Source organism: Anopheles coustani, chromosome 2, assembly GCF_943734705.1.
Source record: "Anopheles coustani chromosome 2, idAnoCousDA_361_x.2, whole genome shotgun sequence".
In the NCBI taxonomy this organism is placed as follows: Eukaryota; Metazoa; Arthropoda; class Insecta; order Diptera; family Culicidae; genus Anopheles; species Anopheles coustani.
The window spans coordinates 71784330-71802799 of record NC_071289.1 but is presented as its reverse complement, the minus strand read 5'-3'; the positions used below and the strand labels follow the sequence as shown (position 1 = coordinate 71802799).

Below are 18470 nucleotides of genomic sequence, written 5' to 3'. Positions count from 1 at the left end.
CAAAGCGCAATCTTTCGAATGAAATTCGTTACCTGCCGGACCGTTTTGCATCGCACGCAAACGGGTTTGCCGATGCTGGGGCCAGATACAGGAGATTTCTTCTTCAACGTCAGACCGGCCCCACCGGGAACCGTAAGATCTTTATCAGAGTTTTACCATTCGCCATTCCATCCACTTTCAGCTCGAGGTCCTTCCAGACTTCCCTGTCAAGCAAGGAAATGCTTGTGGCTCACGCTGATCCACACGTTCGCGATGGTTCAACATCAAGAGTGTTCCTTCATGCGGAAGGGCTTGAAAGATGGCACTTCGCCAACACTTGAGAACGGGACGAGAGGGGGATAAAGCAAGGGCACACAACATAAGAAAGAACTCGGGCAGTGAGACCGTTCGGACGACGGTGCAAAATGCTAAATTAAATCGTTCTCGGACTCGACCGATCAGCGTTGAATTACACTTTATCTCTTTCCGTCCTACTTTTGTCGTAATCGATCGGAAACTACATCCGTTCGGGTCGAGTTAGGGAGGAATCGCGTTGAAAAGTGGCGATCAAAATGCAGTTGAACGTGCTACGACGGATTCATGGAGAACCACTTCATATTACTAAAACCCCTGTAAAGTGAGTTTGTTGATAGTTAAAGTGAAGCACGTGTTTTTTCTAAACTCTGTGGATTGCAGCTTTTCGACAAGCAATTTACATAAATTTAGAAAATAAATACCTGTGCATTTTAATTGTAAGGTTATTTTAAAACAACTCTATGCTTTATTTAACTAATAATGATTGATAATTTAGCTATCTTAAACGTAATGGAGTTATTTAGTATTTTAACGTAATGGATATACTTTAACATAATTTAATCTTGCTACTGCTTGAATATTACCATCTATGGAGTCATTGTCTGTTCGATTGATACTTCTTTTTGAATGGAGATTTTCCTCTCAGCTTTTTCTTGAGATACGTCCTTCGACTTTGCTAGTTCTTCATTCCACAAAGATTCCGCTGTACTCTTTGCTTTCATCCGTTTTCTTTCGTTGTCCCTTCTTTGGCTGGCACTGCTTTTGCCGTTCTACTTCATGGGTTATTTTTCGCACTACGCAACACTCTCCACGTTCGTTTTGGTGTGATTCATCAACCTTCAAGCTGTTTCGGTAAATTAAGATATTTAAACATTGAATCCGACCGGTGAGGTCTGAGGAAGCAGAGCGAACGATTAGGAATGGCTCTGGGCGCGGTTCACAAGCATCGTCCTCTCGCGAACGGAAAAAACGGAAGAGAACTCCGCGAACGGATGGTGAAAGATTTAAGCTGGGAGTTGAGGCGAAAGAATAAACGACGAGCGGAATCAAAGGTTAAGTTATGATCTGCTTTGCGTGTGGAATCTCCTCATCGAGGAAGTGTGGATCTTTTAATGATCTTAGCGCGTTTTTTCAATCTAAATTTGGTGGAACGAACGAATGACAAGGCTGTCGTACGCTTTAAGTTGTAGTACTGTTTTTTTTTTGCAAATGAGGACGCTTCATTGGTTGTGTGTTTTTATTCGAGCAATGTTATATCTCTTTTGAATGTCTTACAAAAAACCGTTTATTCTTTACTTTTCTGTCAGAACGGCATGGGGGTTTTCAACTGCAATGAATCATTAACGCAAAAACTGTAAAAGGAAATGTAAACGGAAGCCAGGTTGGTTGTGACTAATAGAGCACAAAAACTGAAGTTTTAACCTGACCTACAATGGACGAACGTAAACTCACACACAGAATCAATAGAAGGAAAAAGTTAAAGAGAACGCGAAATAAATCCAACAGTCGCCAAATGCCAGTACAATCATAGCAAAACGAAGTCAAATATTTGAGAATATCGGTGCATCACCGAAATTCGCGAATTTGCAAGGTGGATCGAAGGGTTTTATTAATTATGCATTGAGTAAAAGACTGAACATCGGATCCGTGGCTAGAAACCTGCCATAACTTTTTTATGTCAGTGTTCATCGTGGCATCGTTGGTTTGAACACAAGCGGTTCATATGGTTTCTAAATGATGGCTTTTGCATCGTAAAAGAGCGTTGTTTTAAAAGAATTTCAAAACCAGAATTGCAACTTGACGTTATCGGGCAAAGTTAACGCGCAGACTCAACGAAAAGCTCACACTGTGGTTTACCGTGAGGGAGTAAAGGTAGTGGTGGTTGATAAAATATAGAGTAAGGTGGGGTGAAAGTTTTTGTCGGTTGTTTGAAATATGTTGTACGTTTGAGGCAATAGAAAACAATAGTTTGCAGCTTTCACGAACAGCATTATGCAAATATAATAATTGTCATTCAAATCATTATATAACAAGTAGATCAGAATAACATCAGTTTTTAACATTAAAAGTTGATTCTGTTTCATTTTCTTTTCTTTGCCGATCTATGGCTTTGTTAACCAAAATAAGTCCATAAGTGTTCGTTGTAATATAGGTAGTTGTACAATCAATTAAAATTTTAAATTGAGCTGAAAATGAAGTAACCTACAGATGGTTCAAAAGCAACAGTAAAAGCTTATACTGAAAGCTTTGCCAGTAATGCTTTCAGGTACAAACTTTCAATTCGTACAAGCTTTCTGTTTCAGTTTTGCGATTTACAAAAAACAATAGAAAAGGAGTGAAAAATGTATGTTGTAACTAAGAAGAAAAAACTAAAGAAAATTTTAAACAAACTTAAGCGATGAGTTTTTACTCAACATTCCCAGCACTATACACTTGTCTTCGGTTTCAATGGAAAGATTTTTTTTGTTTAATTTTAAGATACGAGTGAAGAAAGTAAAATGAAAAAAAAACTACAAATACATCTCAAATGGTTTCTTGAAAACGAAAGGAAACTCGTTCCAATCCAATGAGCTAACAACTGTTATAGCCAGCTTAATTTATTAGTTTCCGCTCGAGAGCTGCTGCGAGCAAAACGAGCGAATCGACTCTAGAAAACAACCCCAATCGGCATCTACAGGTATGTTTACTTGCTGAAAGAATTCGGTAGGAAGTCCCGAAGGCGGTAGGACCGCAAACAAAGTCATTAATCTTTTACACGACTCCTTAACGTAATCAGGGACTCCAAACTGCACGACGTGCATCGTTATAATCGTTTCAAATTGATTAGTCTTGTTCTTGTCTGGCATTAGTTTTGTGTAAACATTCTGCAAATATAATAATACTCCCGGAAATAGATATTTATTGCCATTCATTCAACTTACGTTCTTTTGTTTTCCCTTTTTATTCGATCATATAACTTCAATTTTGAGCATTTCCATTTCAGTTGACTCTCAACCATTAGACCATTTATGATATGCATATGATACAATTTAACATTTTCTTGGCACCTCAAAAACTTGGATAAATCTCTACTAGTAATCAATGTTGTGGCTTCGGGGAAAGTTTGCACCATAATTTTGCGATTATTTCGATAACCCTGCCGTCAACGTTGGAAGCTCCGGCAGCTGGCTGGTTGCGCTCGTTAGGACCGCAATGTCGGGACCGATGATGGTTCTGGTAATTCGCTGCACTGAACCGTCTATGTTTTGGTTATCTGTGGTTTCGCGAATCGCATAGTTTCCGTCTCTGAGGTGAAACAGCTGCCGCTTAGGAGCAACGGTAGTGTTAGCAGGTACGGCAGAGTACAGTTCAAACCTGGTGGTTGCGGCATCATCACTCATCAACAACGGAGTGACGCTACTTCGTAGCTGCTGGAATTTGGGTTCGTTCGAACACGTCTTTTTCGGCTTGGGCGACATCGGATGTCCACCAGTTGCCGTAGTTGGTTGGATTTTCCGATTATCGGCACCATCGTCTGCGTGAGTTTGGTTGCTGGAGTTGTTGGATGTTTTCCGGAGACGATAATGTACCGACGAGTTTGACGTACCAGGCACGTTAGGAGCAACTGCGGCGGACGAGGCACTACATTTGATGCGCTCGATTAGTTTGCCGAGGTTTCGAACGATCGGTAGAAGCAGGAAGAGCAGTTTATCGGCAGCGATTTCTTCGCGTCGTTGAAAGATTTGGGAAATGTCTATGGTGAAACGAATAATCGAGCCGATGAGGCTGACGGTTAGCTCTCGGTTGGTTTGAACGAAGCCTGTGTTCTGTTCTCCTTTCTGTATCTCCTCTGCGCTTTCCATAATGGTTTTATAGTCGAAATACCTCTTCGAAACGATGTTTTTTATCAACTGCTAGATCAATGGATACTACGATAGAAAATTTCATAATGTACTGCAAACTGCATCGGTGTAGGAAATCTACGTAGGTTTTTCTTGGAATTTTTTAGAGGGTTGTTGAAATGTTTAATATTTCCAGCGCATATTTTCCTTGGTGTAATTAACTTTTTACTATGGGTACTTTTTCACATGAGATGTATAGACATCTTTGATGTTACATACACAAACTTCCATCAATCAAAATGGCCTACCTGATGTTAAATATTGACGGCTTTTTAATCGAAACTTGATCCAACAAGTGAGCCCTCACGAGAAGGCAATTCTGTCAACATGGTGCTGATTGGTGGATTTTCACTTCAGATCCGCTACCAAGGCTTCGGATAAATCCGAAACACTGTTCATACGAGAATTAATTACTATTTCTAGTTATTGCTTGATGCTTGCAAACTCACCAAATTCGGCTACAAGAGAGTATTTTAATTTTGAAACAATTTTAAATTACAGTTCCCACAAAGTTTTACTATGTTAAAGTTCTATGATGTACATGTATATTTAGCTTCTAATTTTGAAACAAAAATTGAGCTTACTCCATATCCATATGACCATATGATAACATCATTCAAATAATAATGTTTTTTACAAAGATTTTGTTGGTCATTCAAGAGGCATTAGCTTAACTGGATTAAACATGTTTTTTTTAATGTTTTAGCGTGATAATTTCTATGAAAAGCTTAAGGACACATTTCTACCGTATCGCGTCATTTGGCCACGTCGTCTGTTTTTGTTGTTGTTATTCTATTACTTTACACGTTTTAATTTCGCAAATCGGCATCATTCTTGTGACGGTTAAGCAGAAAAAAAAATGTCTACGTGACCTTGAGCACAATTTCCACCATCGCTTCAGTTTTCACAGCTGTAGCAGGGTAATAACGAGCACATGTGATGCTATTTTTAATGAGTCGTGCGATGCTTCGCGGAAACGTGTATGCGGGGAAAATTTTGTATGTGAGTTTTTTTTTACCTCCTTATCATCGTCATGCACCATCGTCACCTGTTGTTGGCGATCTGGTGATTAGCAGTTTTCGCACTCGCGCCTGGTTCACATCACATAACAACAGTCGTTGAACACGGAACAACGTGATCATCTCGTATGCCGTTGCCCCCATATTTATTTGCTTTTCATTGCCTTTTCACATTTCAAGGGATGAATTGAAATTTTTCGGCAGACAAATTTAAGAGAAAGCCAAACAAGTCTGCTTCCCTGCGTCGGTCGATTGTTTCCACGAATTATAATCAAACAAATGTGTGTAGGAAACCACGCGTGTTGTTGCGGAATTGTGCACCACCATCAGCCACGATAGGTGCGTACGAGAAGCGTCTGTCCGAGCGGTTGAAGGAAATTTGATGATAGATTGATTCATGAAACAATTGTTAAAATTAGCTCAAAAGATTTACTTTGATAAAGGGGTTGACGCCTGCTCAAAAGGGAAAGCATTGAAACAACTCGTTTGCAATACGTGTTTCATTTGACAGGGTGGGTCAATAATTTGTAAAGCGGAAGACACGAGCTCAACGAATCAATGCCAAACGCTACAATAGCGTATCGCGTTAGGTAGCAGAAACTTCAGGGACAAAGAAATTTCTGAAAGCGATCTCCCTACTCTAGAAGTTATTTACTCTTCCGCGAGAACAGACGCGCAAAGTGAAAGTGAAGTGATAGAAGATGATTGAAAATGTTGTACTAAAGATCAGTACACAGTTTGTGTTTGGTTGAGCCGTTTATTCGTTTAAAGGGTTCACAATTAACGTGTTAAACAAAAAGACATTTTAACATTCTGTAAACAAAACATTACTCGTTTATAAAATTCGACATTTAATCATTCAGGTTTGTTTATATTTAATGTGTTTTTACCTATTTAGTCATTTAATTGGTTTTTGTGAGATGCTCCGCTTTTCAGGAAAAGGAAAATTAAAAATTTCATTTCGAAGTAAGCATTACAGTGTCTTGTTCAATTAACAACTTCTCTCAGTTCTGTTTGGCACCAAGTATTTGAGTAACCGGAACCAATCACCAATTTCACGATACGCAATCGCTCAGCAAAGTCACAAAGTTAGCTTCTTCAAGATAACATCCTGACGTTAGATAGAGCCCGATAACTGCGTGGTACTGGATTAACGCGCAACAGGCTCACGTTTTGTAGATAACAAAATTTCAGTCTAGCTTCCATGTGGCTCAAAGTGACGCTCTGCTTTCCAAAACCAGCTCTCCAAAAACGTGCCGTTGCTAATTGCAGCATCGGAGTAGGTAGGCTTTTTTTCATTTCTTCAAGCTCGTAAATACCTTAAACTTCCTTCCTCACAGCTAAGCTGATACGGTATCGTAAACGTTTAATTTACTTTGCGGCCCGTAGGGATTTCATATTCACGTTCGGCCGAATTTAAGACAGCTTGCATTCTGTTCGATAAGTTTGTGATAAGATGAGCCACAACCGGTGGTTGATAAAGATGCGGCCTGTGCCATCTGTGCGAACCGTCACTGCTTCGCTTCGGCAGCTCACTTGCGATCAGAGGGTGCCTTGATAAACGACGCACATTAGGAGCTCACGTCAAGTTTGTGTTTTTTTCGACAGGCCATAACAGTGAAATTAGAAGCTGCCGAAAAATGGCCGATACAGGTGCTAAGAATGTGCAGAGCCCCATCGCGCTCAGCCAGCGATCCACGGCGATCAAAGATGGCGTCCAACCGCTCGATTTGTTTGGCCATTGGGATGGCTTGGGCAAGGCGAAGATGGTGAACACCGGCTCGTCGGTGATGGTAAGTAGAATCGGTTAACGTCGCAGCATTGGTTGGCAAATCGATCACACATGCTCCTCCCCACCGGTGGCAGATAACGTTTAGCGATCGTCCCTTCCGGCCGTTCATCGTCGGTGGAGTCCTGAACAACAAGTACATCTTTGAGCAGCTCCACTTCCACTGGGGCATCGGAGACGGCTCTGGCTGCGAACACACGCTAGAGGGCAGCACCTACTCGATGGAGGCGCACGCCGTCCATTTCAACGCCAAGTACGGCAGCTTCGCGGAAGCGGTCGATAAGCCGGACGGCTTGGCCGTGTTGGGTTTCTTCGTGCAGGCGTACGGAGACCAGGACTGTCCGGCGTTCGATAAGATTGTCGCCGGTTTGCGCCACATTCACAGCCCCAACGCGCTCACGGACATCGATGCGGACTGTCTCAAGTGGATGGGTATGCAGGACCTGAACCGACACTACTACTCGTACAAAGGATCGCTCACCACGCCGCCGTACTTCGAGAGTGTGACCTGGTTGGTGTACAAGACGCCGATCTACGTTTCCAGCGCGCAACTGGCGGCTTTTCGGGAGTTGCGCGCCTGCCCGAAGGATAGCAGCAAGAAGATCGTGAACAACTATCGCCCGGTGCAGGTGCCCAAATATGAACCTGAGGTAGTGTTTGTGCGAAACAATCACCCGATTGTTCTGTCGAAACTTTGAACGCTATTTTATATGTTTCTTATCGTAAGTCAGTTGCCTAAGGATGCTATTGAATCGTTGAATAAATCAGAAGGATTTTTTAAAAGATGTAGCAAATTTTATGTGTTTAATCTTCCATATTTTATTCATAATTGGTTGTTGGTAAACATTTTGAAACAAATGTTTTTTAAATAAATTTAAACATTTCGTACGATCCACAATATGTTAAATCATCGAAGTACTATACATAAGCCTTAACTACGAATAATTCCGTACCCTTTGCAATATTATTATTTTAAATTGGTTTATAGAATTGTTACTGTAGAAACACCCGCAAGAACTAAACAATTTGTTGAAAGCATCATGTAAAATGTATATAAAAAGAATTTGTACCGGATCTGCTGCTGGTGCTGACCCTTACCTTGAATCTAAACATTAGAATCATCTTCTCAATCACCCTATTACATTCCTTTCGAAGGGTACTACGAAGAAAACCGGATTGAAATAAGACGTTGAATCTGAGATGAACCAACTTTCGAAGGGCGGAAGTTTATCTTCGCTGGCTTATCGGTATAGGAAAGAAGCAAAGCGGGAAGTTTCAATAGTCCTGAAAAATTTCAAAACTCCTCCAATGAATGACGGGGATGATTGATTTGTAAAAAGGTCGGTTTTATGTGGGTTTTACTAGGCGACTACGTAGAAGGAGGTATTTCTTTTGGTACCAAAAGGAACTTACGCATATTTTTGATCTCTAGGAATTTCGGACCACATATTGGGTGACGCATTTGGAACATTGAATAATCATTTTAAAATACATGGAAAACCCTGGGAAAATCGATATACTGTAACAAATAGTGATTTCATCACAGACAAACTAGAATAATAAATCTACGAAAAATACGTTCCGCGCTTTAATAAATTTACTTTAATATTTATGCCTCCCATATATTTATTTATTGAACGTGTTCCAGTAACATAGGAAAATGCTAGTAATATGACCACTTTTGGTCACAATTTATCGCACCTGCTCTGGTATGCAATTGCAAGTATTGTGGTAAAGTTATGCCAATGGAAGGCTGACATGTGCAACACAATAATAGTTCATTTTAGAGAATTATAGCCCAACACCATTCGCTCGCGTAATCGATGCTCGCCTGAAATACCTACATAACGGCTCTTGAACTAATTCCTAACCACACTCCGGCTTATTGAAAGCACACGCACTTCATGTGCATGGCAATTTCTACATTTTTCAACTCGATAATGGCCATTCCAAACAGACGCTTCCACCGCCAAAGGGATGGACTTATTTGGTCAACTTGTTCAAACAGTCGAAGGGCAGTTGAATAGCACGATTCTATCGCACCTTTTTCACGGGACGTGATTATGCAGAGTTAAAATGAAACCAACCCCGCCGTTTTTCCCACGTTCCCCATCGCCTTCTATCGTCATGTATACGTGTATCCATGTTTGGATAATTGCAGGAAAATGCAAATAAAGCCGAACATAGGACACTTCATCCGGGTAGCTGTCATCTAACGATTAAGAAATTAAGTTGATTCTGCTACCAAAGTGATAGTCACTTCACACCCCCAGTATGGGTGTCGAATAAAATGGCGAACAAGCAGAGCAGAATAATCCTATGTCAATAGTAACGCCAGCGTGTGGGGCTATGTTTGGTTTGTTTGGGATTTTTCTATACTTTATCTAGCTAGCTAAATAAAGGGTGTCACCGATCAAATTCAGTAGACTGACATATTTCATACCCAGCGTAGAATATCTGTGTATTTTGAGAGTCCTTAAATAATTTCGGTACCAGCCAAATGACGGCTCAGCGAAATGCAGCTGCTCGTTGCATGGAATGCTGTTTTAATAAGACCAGACATTTTTTAGAAACTGTTCTCCTACCGTACTGCAACGCTGCAGTGTCATTTCCCACTGCAGATAAGTGCTAATGACAGCACCGGCGTGCTTTCCAACTCTTTGACACAATTTCTTCCCACTGGAACTGCCATTTTACACCCCATCGTTGTTACTTCCCCTACAGCTTCATACCGGACCAGTTTGCGGGCTGGAAAAGCCTTGAAAGAAAATGCCAAAGAAAAGGGCAATTATAACTTTTAATAACATTATCTAAATTGTTCGTAATGGGTAGCGCATTTGGTAATTGTGATGAAGGCGAACTATGCACATTTACTCAAAAAAAAAAAACACCCAGCCTTTTGTAAAGCCTAGATATTTTGAAGCTTGGTTTGTGTATGCTCTGCAGCAATAAAGGACAGTACCCTACACATTTCAACAATATATCTAAATGTATGCAAATGTTTAAGTTGGCAATCAAAATCCTTACCTAATTCAGATAAAACATCAGTTGTTCAACAAAATAAGTATATTTAGTAAACATGTTAAGATACATGCAAGAAGATTGTAAAAAATTAAAACCTCAGTTGATGTTAATAAAGCCATTGTGCGATCTAAGATCCAGATACAAGATAAGGAAGAAAATCTTAACCATTTGCGGTTCTACTCAATTAACAGAGGAGATTGATTGTATGATTTGGGCACCTTTCCAATTAGTTAATCATTCTTTAATTACATTACACAAGATAAGTGGTGGCATTAATCTCCGCCATGGCAAGGGAAAAATCACACGCCACTTTGGTGAACGATTAATATTCTCTTACAGAAAACCCTTTTGGTCTGGTTATGATACAGCTTGTTGTTCTGTCTGCTCGAGGAAACTATGAAATATTCTGCCTCGACGGTCAAAACGGTATACTCGATTTCATCCCGCGAACGACTTTCCTAACGACAGGCTGATAGATAATTAAGATGCTATCGGGAATTATCGTTTCGGTCCGTTCGGTGTTTCGTTTTGCGCATACCGCCAATATTCTAACATGCCTTCGAACCGGAGTCGTTCATCGTTCAATGCTACGCCGTTGTCGTTGATGATGATGATGACACGTGTCTTTAAGATGGCGGTGCAATTGTGTGTCCGCAAAGCACAGCAGATTTTCGTTGAATCCTTCTGTCGTGGGTTACTTTTCTCGCTAAATCGATGGGAAAAACCGTTATCATAAAAAGGCCATTTTTGTCGTTCCAGTTCAATAATAAACTAATTTTATTGGTGAAGAAAATAGTGTCTAGTGAAGACATAATACTATCGAATATCATTAAAATGTTTTTGAAATCATTGAAACAATGATTTCATTGTGAACGTGAATAAAATTTCGCAGCAGATGGAAAAAGAACAAGAATGGGCATCACTAAAGAGAGAATTTCTTCATTCGCTACATGGAAACAAACATTAACTAGGATTATTTGTTTCTCAAAAAGGGTCATCAAGAGATCGGGGACACATGATCCGATTACTAGTGGCGCGTTGAAGAATCCTTGTTTTGAAAAATGGACACTTCATAAATTATAATGTATGCTACGTTGGGCATTCTCAAAGAACAAATCACTATTCCTAGGCCGACCTTTGATAATCGTAAGGTGTTTACGTTGTGATAACCAAGAAGTTCCGACCGAGCTTAGCATTTTTAAAACAAAAATGATTTTGCTTATTTAAATTAGTCAATAAAAACTAAAATATAAAAAGTTTGAGTGAACATAGTTCTCATTTGAAATATTTTGCTCAACTGAGTTCATGATTCATAAAAATGATGCCTTTTTACAATTTACTTTTTCATACCATCTTTGAATTTCTGTTTTCAATCAGTTTTTTCAGTTCATTCTATAGAATTGTCTGATAGTACACAATATCCAACATGGAAATATGAAACGTGTTTGTCAAAAACTAATTGGACCTGGTAGCTAATAAAAGAATAAATGATAATTTATAAATTCTTAATCAGATATTGGGATACAAATTGAAATTTCAAATATCAAATCATTGAAAACCCGAAAAAAGGTTGTTATCACACACCTACACCTCTCGGATAGCAAATAAAAATATTAAGCCTTAACACATAAATTTCGGTTATGCATGATCGAACCCTTCCTGGAACCACCAATTTGTTTCGGGATGGACTCTATTAACGTGAATCTAACTTTGCCCCCAAAATGATTCGTTTCCAAAGTTATTCGATTAGACTTATAAATATAAATCATAAATGCTCCATAGGTATCAACTTTGTAGGACTTGAGGAAAATCGCATCGAAATTAACAACTCTAATCGAAATTTACGGTACCCCCCCTCTTGTATGAAAGTAATTCAATAAAACAGAGGAAACATTTACTCAAGTAGTGCATAATGAATGAACGGCAGAAAAGGGCTCATCTGTTGGTTTTATGGAATGGTTGGATTAATAAATTACCGTTATTAATTATCACTTTATCGACATCTGATAAATATTAAATCCAAAAGATACCAAACGTGATGTGTTATTCAAAATTTCATAAATTTTAAAATTCTAAAACCTTAGTAGTATCGACTCGTATGGAAGAGCCTAGTTTTGAAGTTTAATCATATTGATAACGCTACAGCACCGTCACTACATCGATTAAACCATCCTGGCGGAGTAAATGCAAAAATATACAATGCAACAGTTTATCGATCGTAGAATGAATGAGTTACCAAGCAATGTATTTTTTACTAAAACCAACATTAAAAAACAGGTATATGAAAATCGATCAATAATGTAAAAAGTTGGTCATGGACTGATCATACTTAGCGATTGACGTATATAATGACAGTCCTGATTGAAATTGTCGTTTCCATTCGAGTAAATGTTTTCCAGCATTAAAACTAATCTAATAAACATGGTGAAGAAATGATGAAAAAATAAACTAGATTTAATGATGAAAACAAGTGTCTTGCATCAGAGGTTGATTCGATTTTCAACAGTCATCACCAAACTTCACTTATTGAAAGTTACTTGCAGAACAGTGAAACACTTATCTTTACCTGTGATTGCAACACTTCTCATGAGAGAAAATGCCATCCATTATTGCGTACGCTGGCAAATGGCTAGCTTTAGAGGCAGATGTGTACCGCCCGGTTCCGGCAGCAGCACTGACACCAGCTTGCGTCGAGCGAGCGCCTGACTAACGACCGGCTGATAGATAATTAAGATCCTATCGGGAATAACCGTTTGTGCTCGCTCGCTGTGTCGTTTGCTCCGATAACGACGCACATCACGAATATCCAAATGTGGCCCCGAGACGGAGTCCTTTATCGCCGAATGCCTCTCTGATGTCGTTGATGATGATGGTTTGCTTCTAAACGATGCTTGTGAGGAGATCACTGTAAATAAGCCCACTTTTGAGAGACATTCGGCAAGACGATAGACGATTTGATGGACTCATTAAGCGTTCACGTGGAGTCTTGGGAACGGGAGGGAATTTCATTGCCTTTAAAAATCCATCTGTGCCATTCAGATGTTCAATTTTTTCACTTTCCCACATCGGATTTATTTAATGAAGCTCTAAGATCGCTTAAGCACTGCAACGCTGCCAGCTGACTGCTTTTATGATGATAAAATTGCTTCAGAACATTTCGTTTCGCTGGGCTTGGAAACATATTCTATGTATTATGAAGTAGAGTTAACAAATTATTTCTTGTGTGAATTTTCGGATGGTCTTCGTGAAGTAAGTAAACCTTACACCTTGAGCTCCAGTTTGCTACTGTTTATTGCTTCTGTCAAAATAGTTCATTTGGCTAATTCATTCGACTTAGTTCCTAAGTCCTTTTTCATGAATAGAAAAGGATTCATGCATTCCTAAACGCCTGAATGTAGGCAACTGATTAGATTATATTTCCAACATTTCTATTTTATGCAAATACTATTTCTTACGTTGTCAGTTAAAAAATGGAAAACTCTGTTATTTCTTCTTTTTGTTTCAAATGTAACATCAACGAATTGTAATCAATGAAAACATAACATTCATAGTTATTCACTTGCACTCTATAAACTTTGCTAATATACAAACAGGTTTTCCATCATATCGCTGTTACTTATAGCGACTTCGAGTAAATTACCGTAAACGAAATGTATGGGATGGGCGTAAAAAAGGTTTCGTTTACTTGGATGATATTTAATGCCGTTATCGTGATAAGCTCAACATAAATAACAACAAATCTGGCGCCTTCCAGTCTCCTGCTTTTCTCAGTAGGCACATCAATCGTTACGCTTAGATGGCCATGGGCTCTCGGTCTGTTTTTTGAAGAAATCACACACAAACAACAAACACAAATATAAATCTCATATTGCATGAATATGACTAAAGTAAACTCAAGAGTTTACATCTAAGCTGAAACCAACTAATATTGCAAAAACTGACGTTTTTCATTCCTGGTAGCTTTTAGTTTACCATTTATTCAATTCTTAAATGTTCCCTAGTGGTAGAATTAAAGTATTATGGTCCCTCATAAGGGGAAAACTTTTATTTCTCTCAATTCCATGTCTTTTACTACCAAAAAATAAGTTCAACCGAAAAAATCCGTATGTGGATGTTTTCATTTTTGTCTCCACGACTACAATGCAAGGATTATGAATCCAATTTGTTTCAGTATTCATTAAGGAACATATTGGGATACACGACGAATGGCTGTTTTGTTGATATATTTTATTTTAACAATTGCTATAGCTATCGCAGGGAACCCATGATCAAATTCTATGGCTTTATTTTATATTAAATGGCGTTATTCAGCTTAAAAACTGTCGGTTCATATTATCCATTTTCCTACACACTTTCCTCTACGACTAATGATCGAAATATCCTTTAAAAACGATGATTTTGCGTGCTATGAGGCGGTTGATTTAACAAGTAAACGTTGAAAAAGATTCTTGCTTCCACTTGCATTTTCTAGCTAGTCAGCTATCCTTTCAGTTTCCTTTTCATCTTTTCATTAGCGGTAGGTCGGTAACGCCAATGCGGGTATTTTGAAACAAAAGAATATTGAAGCAGGAAGCGGTTAATAAGCTGAGGATTACCCGGCTTGACCAACGTTCAATAGAGATTCCAGGAAGCTCATTAAGTTTATACGTACGGTACATTAAAGTGAGCCCTGCACTTAATGGGCATCAGAGAGGTAACGTGAAGAGTATGGAGTCATCGCATAGGGCAAGAGTTGAACTGTTCAGCTGCATTTTCTTATGCCTCCAGCGTTTGCCAGTGCTTGAACACGCCGGGTCATGGAACAGGATGTGATTTATCAATAGACAAAGAATAAAGGAGTTCATGGGAAACCGCTTCCGTTTTGTCACAGAAGAAAATAACTAGCTTCATCAAACTAGGATAACCATCGCGCTTAGATTTTTTAAATAAATACTGGCAATAAAACAACATTTTTATATAACATCAACAATGCGGATATTAAAAACTCGGAAAAAAATTACTAAAATATTAACTCCCAAACTTCAATTGATGTTGGGTGGGCATATAATTGAAGGAAAGCATCCAAACAAAGACTAGTTTCTCTCAAGCGTGACATTGATTATTCAGCATAAGGATCTACTTTGGTTTTCGCTTCCCTTTTCCGACGATAGTTTCCCTTTCTCACGTCGAACGGGGCGGAAAAAAGGGTTCTAAGGAATTTCAAAAATTTAAACCACTAAAACAGATGCTTTTCTCGAGTGTAAAGATCAATAAACTGCACAGTTTATTAGTTAGCTCCATGCTATGCTTACCTACCTCAGCCACACGGTTGGGTCAACGTTGGCATCGAAGAGGATGCTCGTGGCGGTGAATAAAGAAAAGTGAATTTCGATTTGGCTGCTTCCCTCCAGTTCCGGTTTAGGGTTATGTGCTGCTTTCTTTACGACATGTTTATCGTTGCTGGCCCCCTCGAGCTCGATGCTGGCAAGATTTCTCGCTAGGTTGGTTTGTTTTCAGTTTTGCACTCAACCAGATGGTCAAAAAAGTCGCCGTTTTTATTTTACTGCATCGTTATCGCCGATTACGTTTAACAGTCGAGTGGTTATTCCACCAAAAAACGCTACCCCCAAATGAGGTTTATAGACGGGGACTTCGAATCGCCTTGAGTGTCACCTAGTTTGAACGCAGGTAGCACAGATTGGGAAATGTGAAATAGTTTACACAAGTATTAAATAGAAGTTGGAGAACGAGTGTCATATGTACTGTAGAGTGCCTGTAAGTTTAGATGACTTCGTCTTTAATTTAGCGAGATTGAGCAAAATTGTATTCCCAAATTGTATTATGCAAATGTGTGTATAAGTTTGAAGCAGCGCTTATGTCCTTATTTAATTTTTCAATTCAAATTTCGGTTATTAAAAGTCATCATAATCACAATTCAGTAATGATATTTTGTAATGTTGTTTATAGGTTGCCATTACCTGAATCCTTCAATATCTTTGATTGGTAAATGCTCTGAGAAATGTTTTCATTTTCAAAATTATATTAGTGCATGGCTTCAAAATTTTTAATTTTCTCTCGATTCTTCGAGACTCGTTCTTTGGTTCCTTTACAATATATTTTTTAATGGTACTGCAAGAAATATTAAATATTTCAAACTCAACCGTTAGGCAAAGGAAACAGATTGAATTCGTTCGTGTTAATTGAAAACGAGACCTGTTGCGCGGCAAGTCGATCAAGTAATTGTAAAGCTCAAAAGTGTTGTTTGTCGTACTTGTTTTGATGGTGCGCTAATATCTCCTCTTGCGTCAATTTTGCCACGTGCTGTTCAATTTGCTCCGCATCATCCTTACAAGGTATATTCTCGCAGCAGTCGGGGTTCTTTGCCCCCCCAGAAAAGTGTTTTCCATTCGCCAGCTCTTACGCGTTTGCTTCGGCGTGGCGGATAAATTAAAAATCTCCAGTGACTTTCTTCAGACACTCCACCGCTCCAAGAAGCTACCGAGAATGTAAAACATCATGTGTCAAATCAAGAGAAAGTAATCTAATTAGCATGTACTTCGCTTTTTCGTTTCATTGCTTTTCGGATCTCGAATGGTTCGTATCCCCGGCCCCGTGTCGCCTACTTTGGAAACCGTTGGGCCCCTTGAAAATATAAAAAAATGGGGAAAAAACGTGAGAGAAATCATGGAGCTCAAAGTCAAAAGTAAAGCCGCTGTTTTTGTAAAACAACCGAAGAAACAAAAGGCCGCACGAATATTTCGTTTTCTCGTTATGACATTGGATCTAAGCTTGTAAGCTTTCGGATATCTGCTGGATTGTTTCTGCCGAGGGGACGGCTGTCACCGTACCATCTCTTGCCATTATTGCTTATTCGCCAAACCGAGCAGCTTAGGATTGTTTTCGGAAATTGAATTTCTTAACCTTTTTCTACGCTCGCCGGTACGAGTGAAAAACAACAAGATTCCGCCCCGACTGTGACTAACGCAATTTTTAGTTCGGGCCCCAGAAAACCCGCCTCGATGTTGAATCGTCATCGATGACAAGATTAGACTGATGCTTCCCCAAACCGGTCCCAAACCGCCGGGGCCGGAGCGTGGATTTCGATCGGATATCGATGGTTTATCGGATTAACCGCTTGGATGCAGAGAACAAATGTAATATTTCCGGGGATGCAGCGCATCGAATGTTTTCACGCTCTTGTTCACGGGCTTTTTGGTGGAAAGTTTTGTCTTGCCGCTAAACTACAGAAACATCGTTAGGTTTATGGTTGACTTTTCATTCAAAAACCAGCACAAAAGTTAGGCCTGAGCGGTACTAAGTTCTTGCGAGGGTTAGCGGTTTCTAGGGTTTCTAAAGTTAATTCATGTGAAGAAACTTGTTCTGATACTTAAAAAAAAACCAACATGATAGGATGATTTACTGTTTCAGCACCAAATTTGAGTTCACATATCGTGTACATATATAGTGATCTAAATTTAAAACTTTAAGCTGAGACTAGTTTGTGGTTGATATTTTCAACGTTGTGGTTACTAGAAACTAAGCTTAAATAGCAAAGGAATTTCAAAAAGCTGATTCGTTTCTAATTTTGCAAATGAATGTTTATATGATTATGATTATTATACGAAGAATCTGTTTGCTGTTGGTCAGTATCTTTTTATCAACTCATTACACTCTACCAAATTGTTGTAGAAATGTAATCTCAAGCATGGTTGAACATTCTACTATCCTTTGCATGAATTTGCATTTTAGACCCCATTCACTATGCGCAAAAAACTACTCAACCTTGCGCTACAAAATCCACTCAACGTTTTTCTTTCCTCAAACAGTATCAAAAGTAAACCTTGCAGATAACAACTCGAGCGTCAATTTCAATCGTGCCCCGTAATTCCATCCAGCTGGTCGGGAACAGAATATCTACATTAAGCGCAACTGTCTCGAACCATTACAGGATATTTCCATTACCGATTATCATCATCAGTCTGTTTCGGATGGTGGCGAAAGTTTGTCCATTGTGGTAATTATAGATTTTTGGATCGGACAGCAAAACGAAACAGCGCGATCGAGCCGGTGGTGGCGTGGAGCGCGATATTAAACTTTCACATAACAGCCCTTCGATGAAACAATAAACAAAAATAAAAAATCAATTTGCAGGACAGAAACTTTCGGTGCAGGCAAATTCGCAAGCTAGCAATTCGTTTCCATCTACATTCCTTGCGTGCGTTGTTTCTCAGCACTTTCTCACAATTTCGATTCATTTTCGATGCGAAGTTGTTAGTAGTTGTGGCCTTTTTAAAATAATTGAGAAGCAAAAGAACAAACAATCTGAAAACGTTTTCGTTGAGTTAATTTTGTTTTACAGCCACTTTTGTTAAAACAATTCTTCTGAATTTCAATTAATTGAATATAAAACTATATACAAATCTGTAAGTTTATCTTTCGTTACTTACCCAAACCACTCATAGTTTCTTTCATTTTGGCTAGAGT

The 18470-nt window shown here is 39.1% G+C and overlaps 1 protein-coding gene across 1 annotated transcript; it reads left to right on the top strand.

Annotated features, from left to right (window-relative positions):
- Window positions 1–6834: 6834 nt before the first annotated feature.
- Window positions 6835–7681, top strand: LOC131265605 (carbonic anhydrase 2). The gene is made up of 2 exons (XM_058267891.1): window positions 6835–6987; window positions 7061–7681. Exons 1-2 carry the CDS (start codon window positions 6835–6837, stop codon window positions 7679–7681), a joined length of 774 nt encoding a protein of 257 aa, XP_058123874.1.
- The last annotated feature ends 10789 nt before the right edge of the window (window positions 7682–18470 follow it).

Bases quoted from the DNA above. Each gene is read 5' to 3' on its own strand.
- LOC131265605 (XM_058267891.1), top strand. From the start codon at position 6,835: ATGGCCGATACAGGTGCTAAGAATGTGCAGAGCCCCATCGCGCTCAGC. The intron at 6,988-7,060 runs GTAAGTAGAATC...CACCGGTGGCAG, and splicing joins ACACCGGCTCGTCGGTGATG to ATAACGTTTAGCGATCGTCC.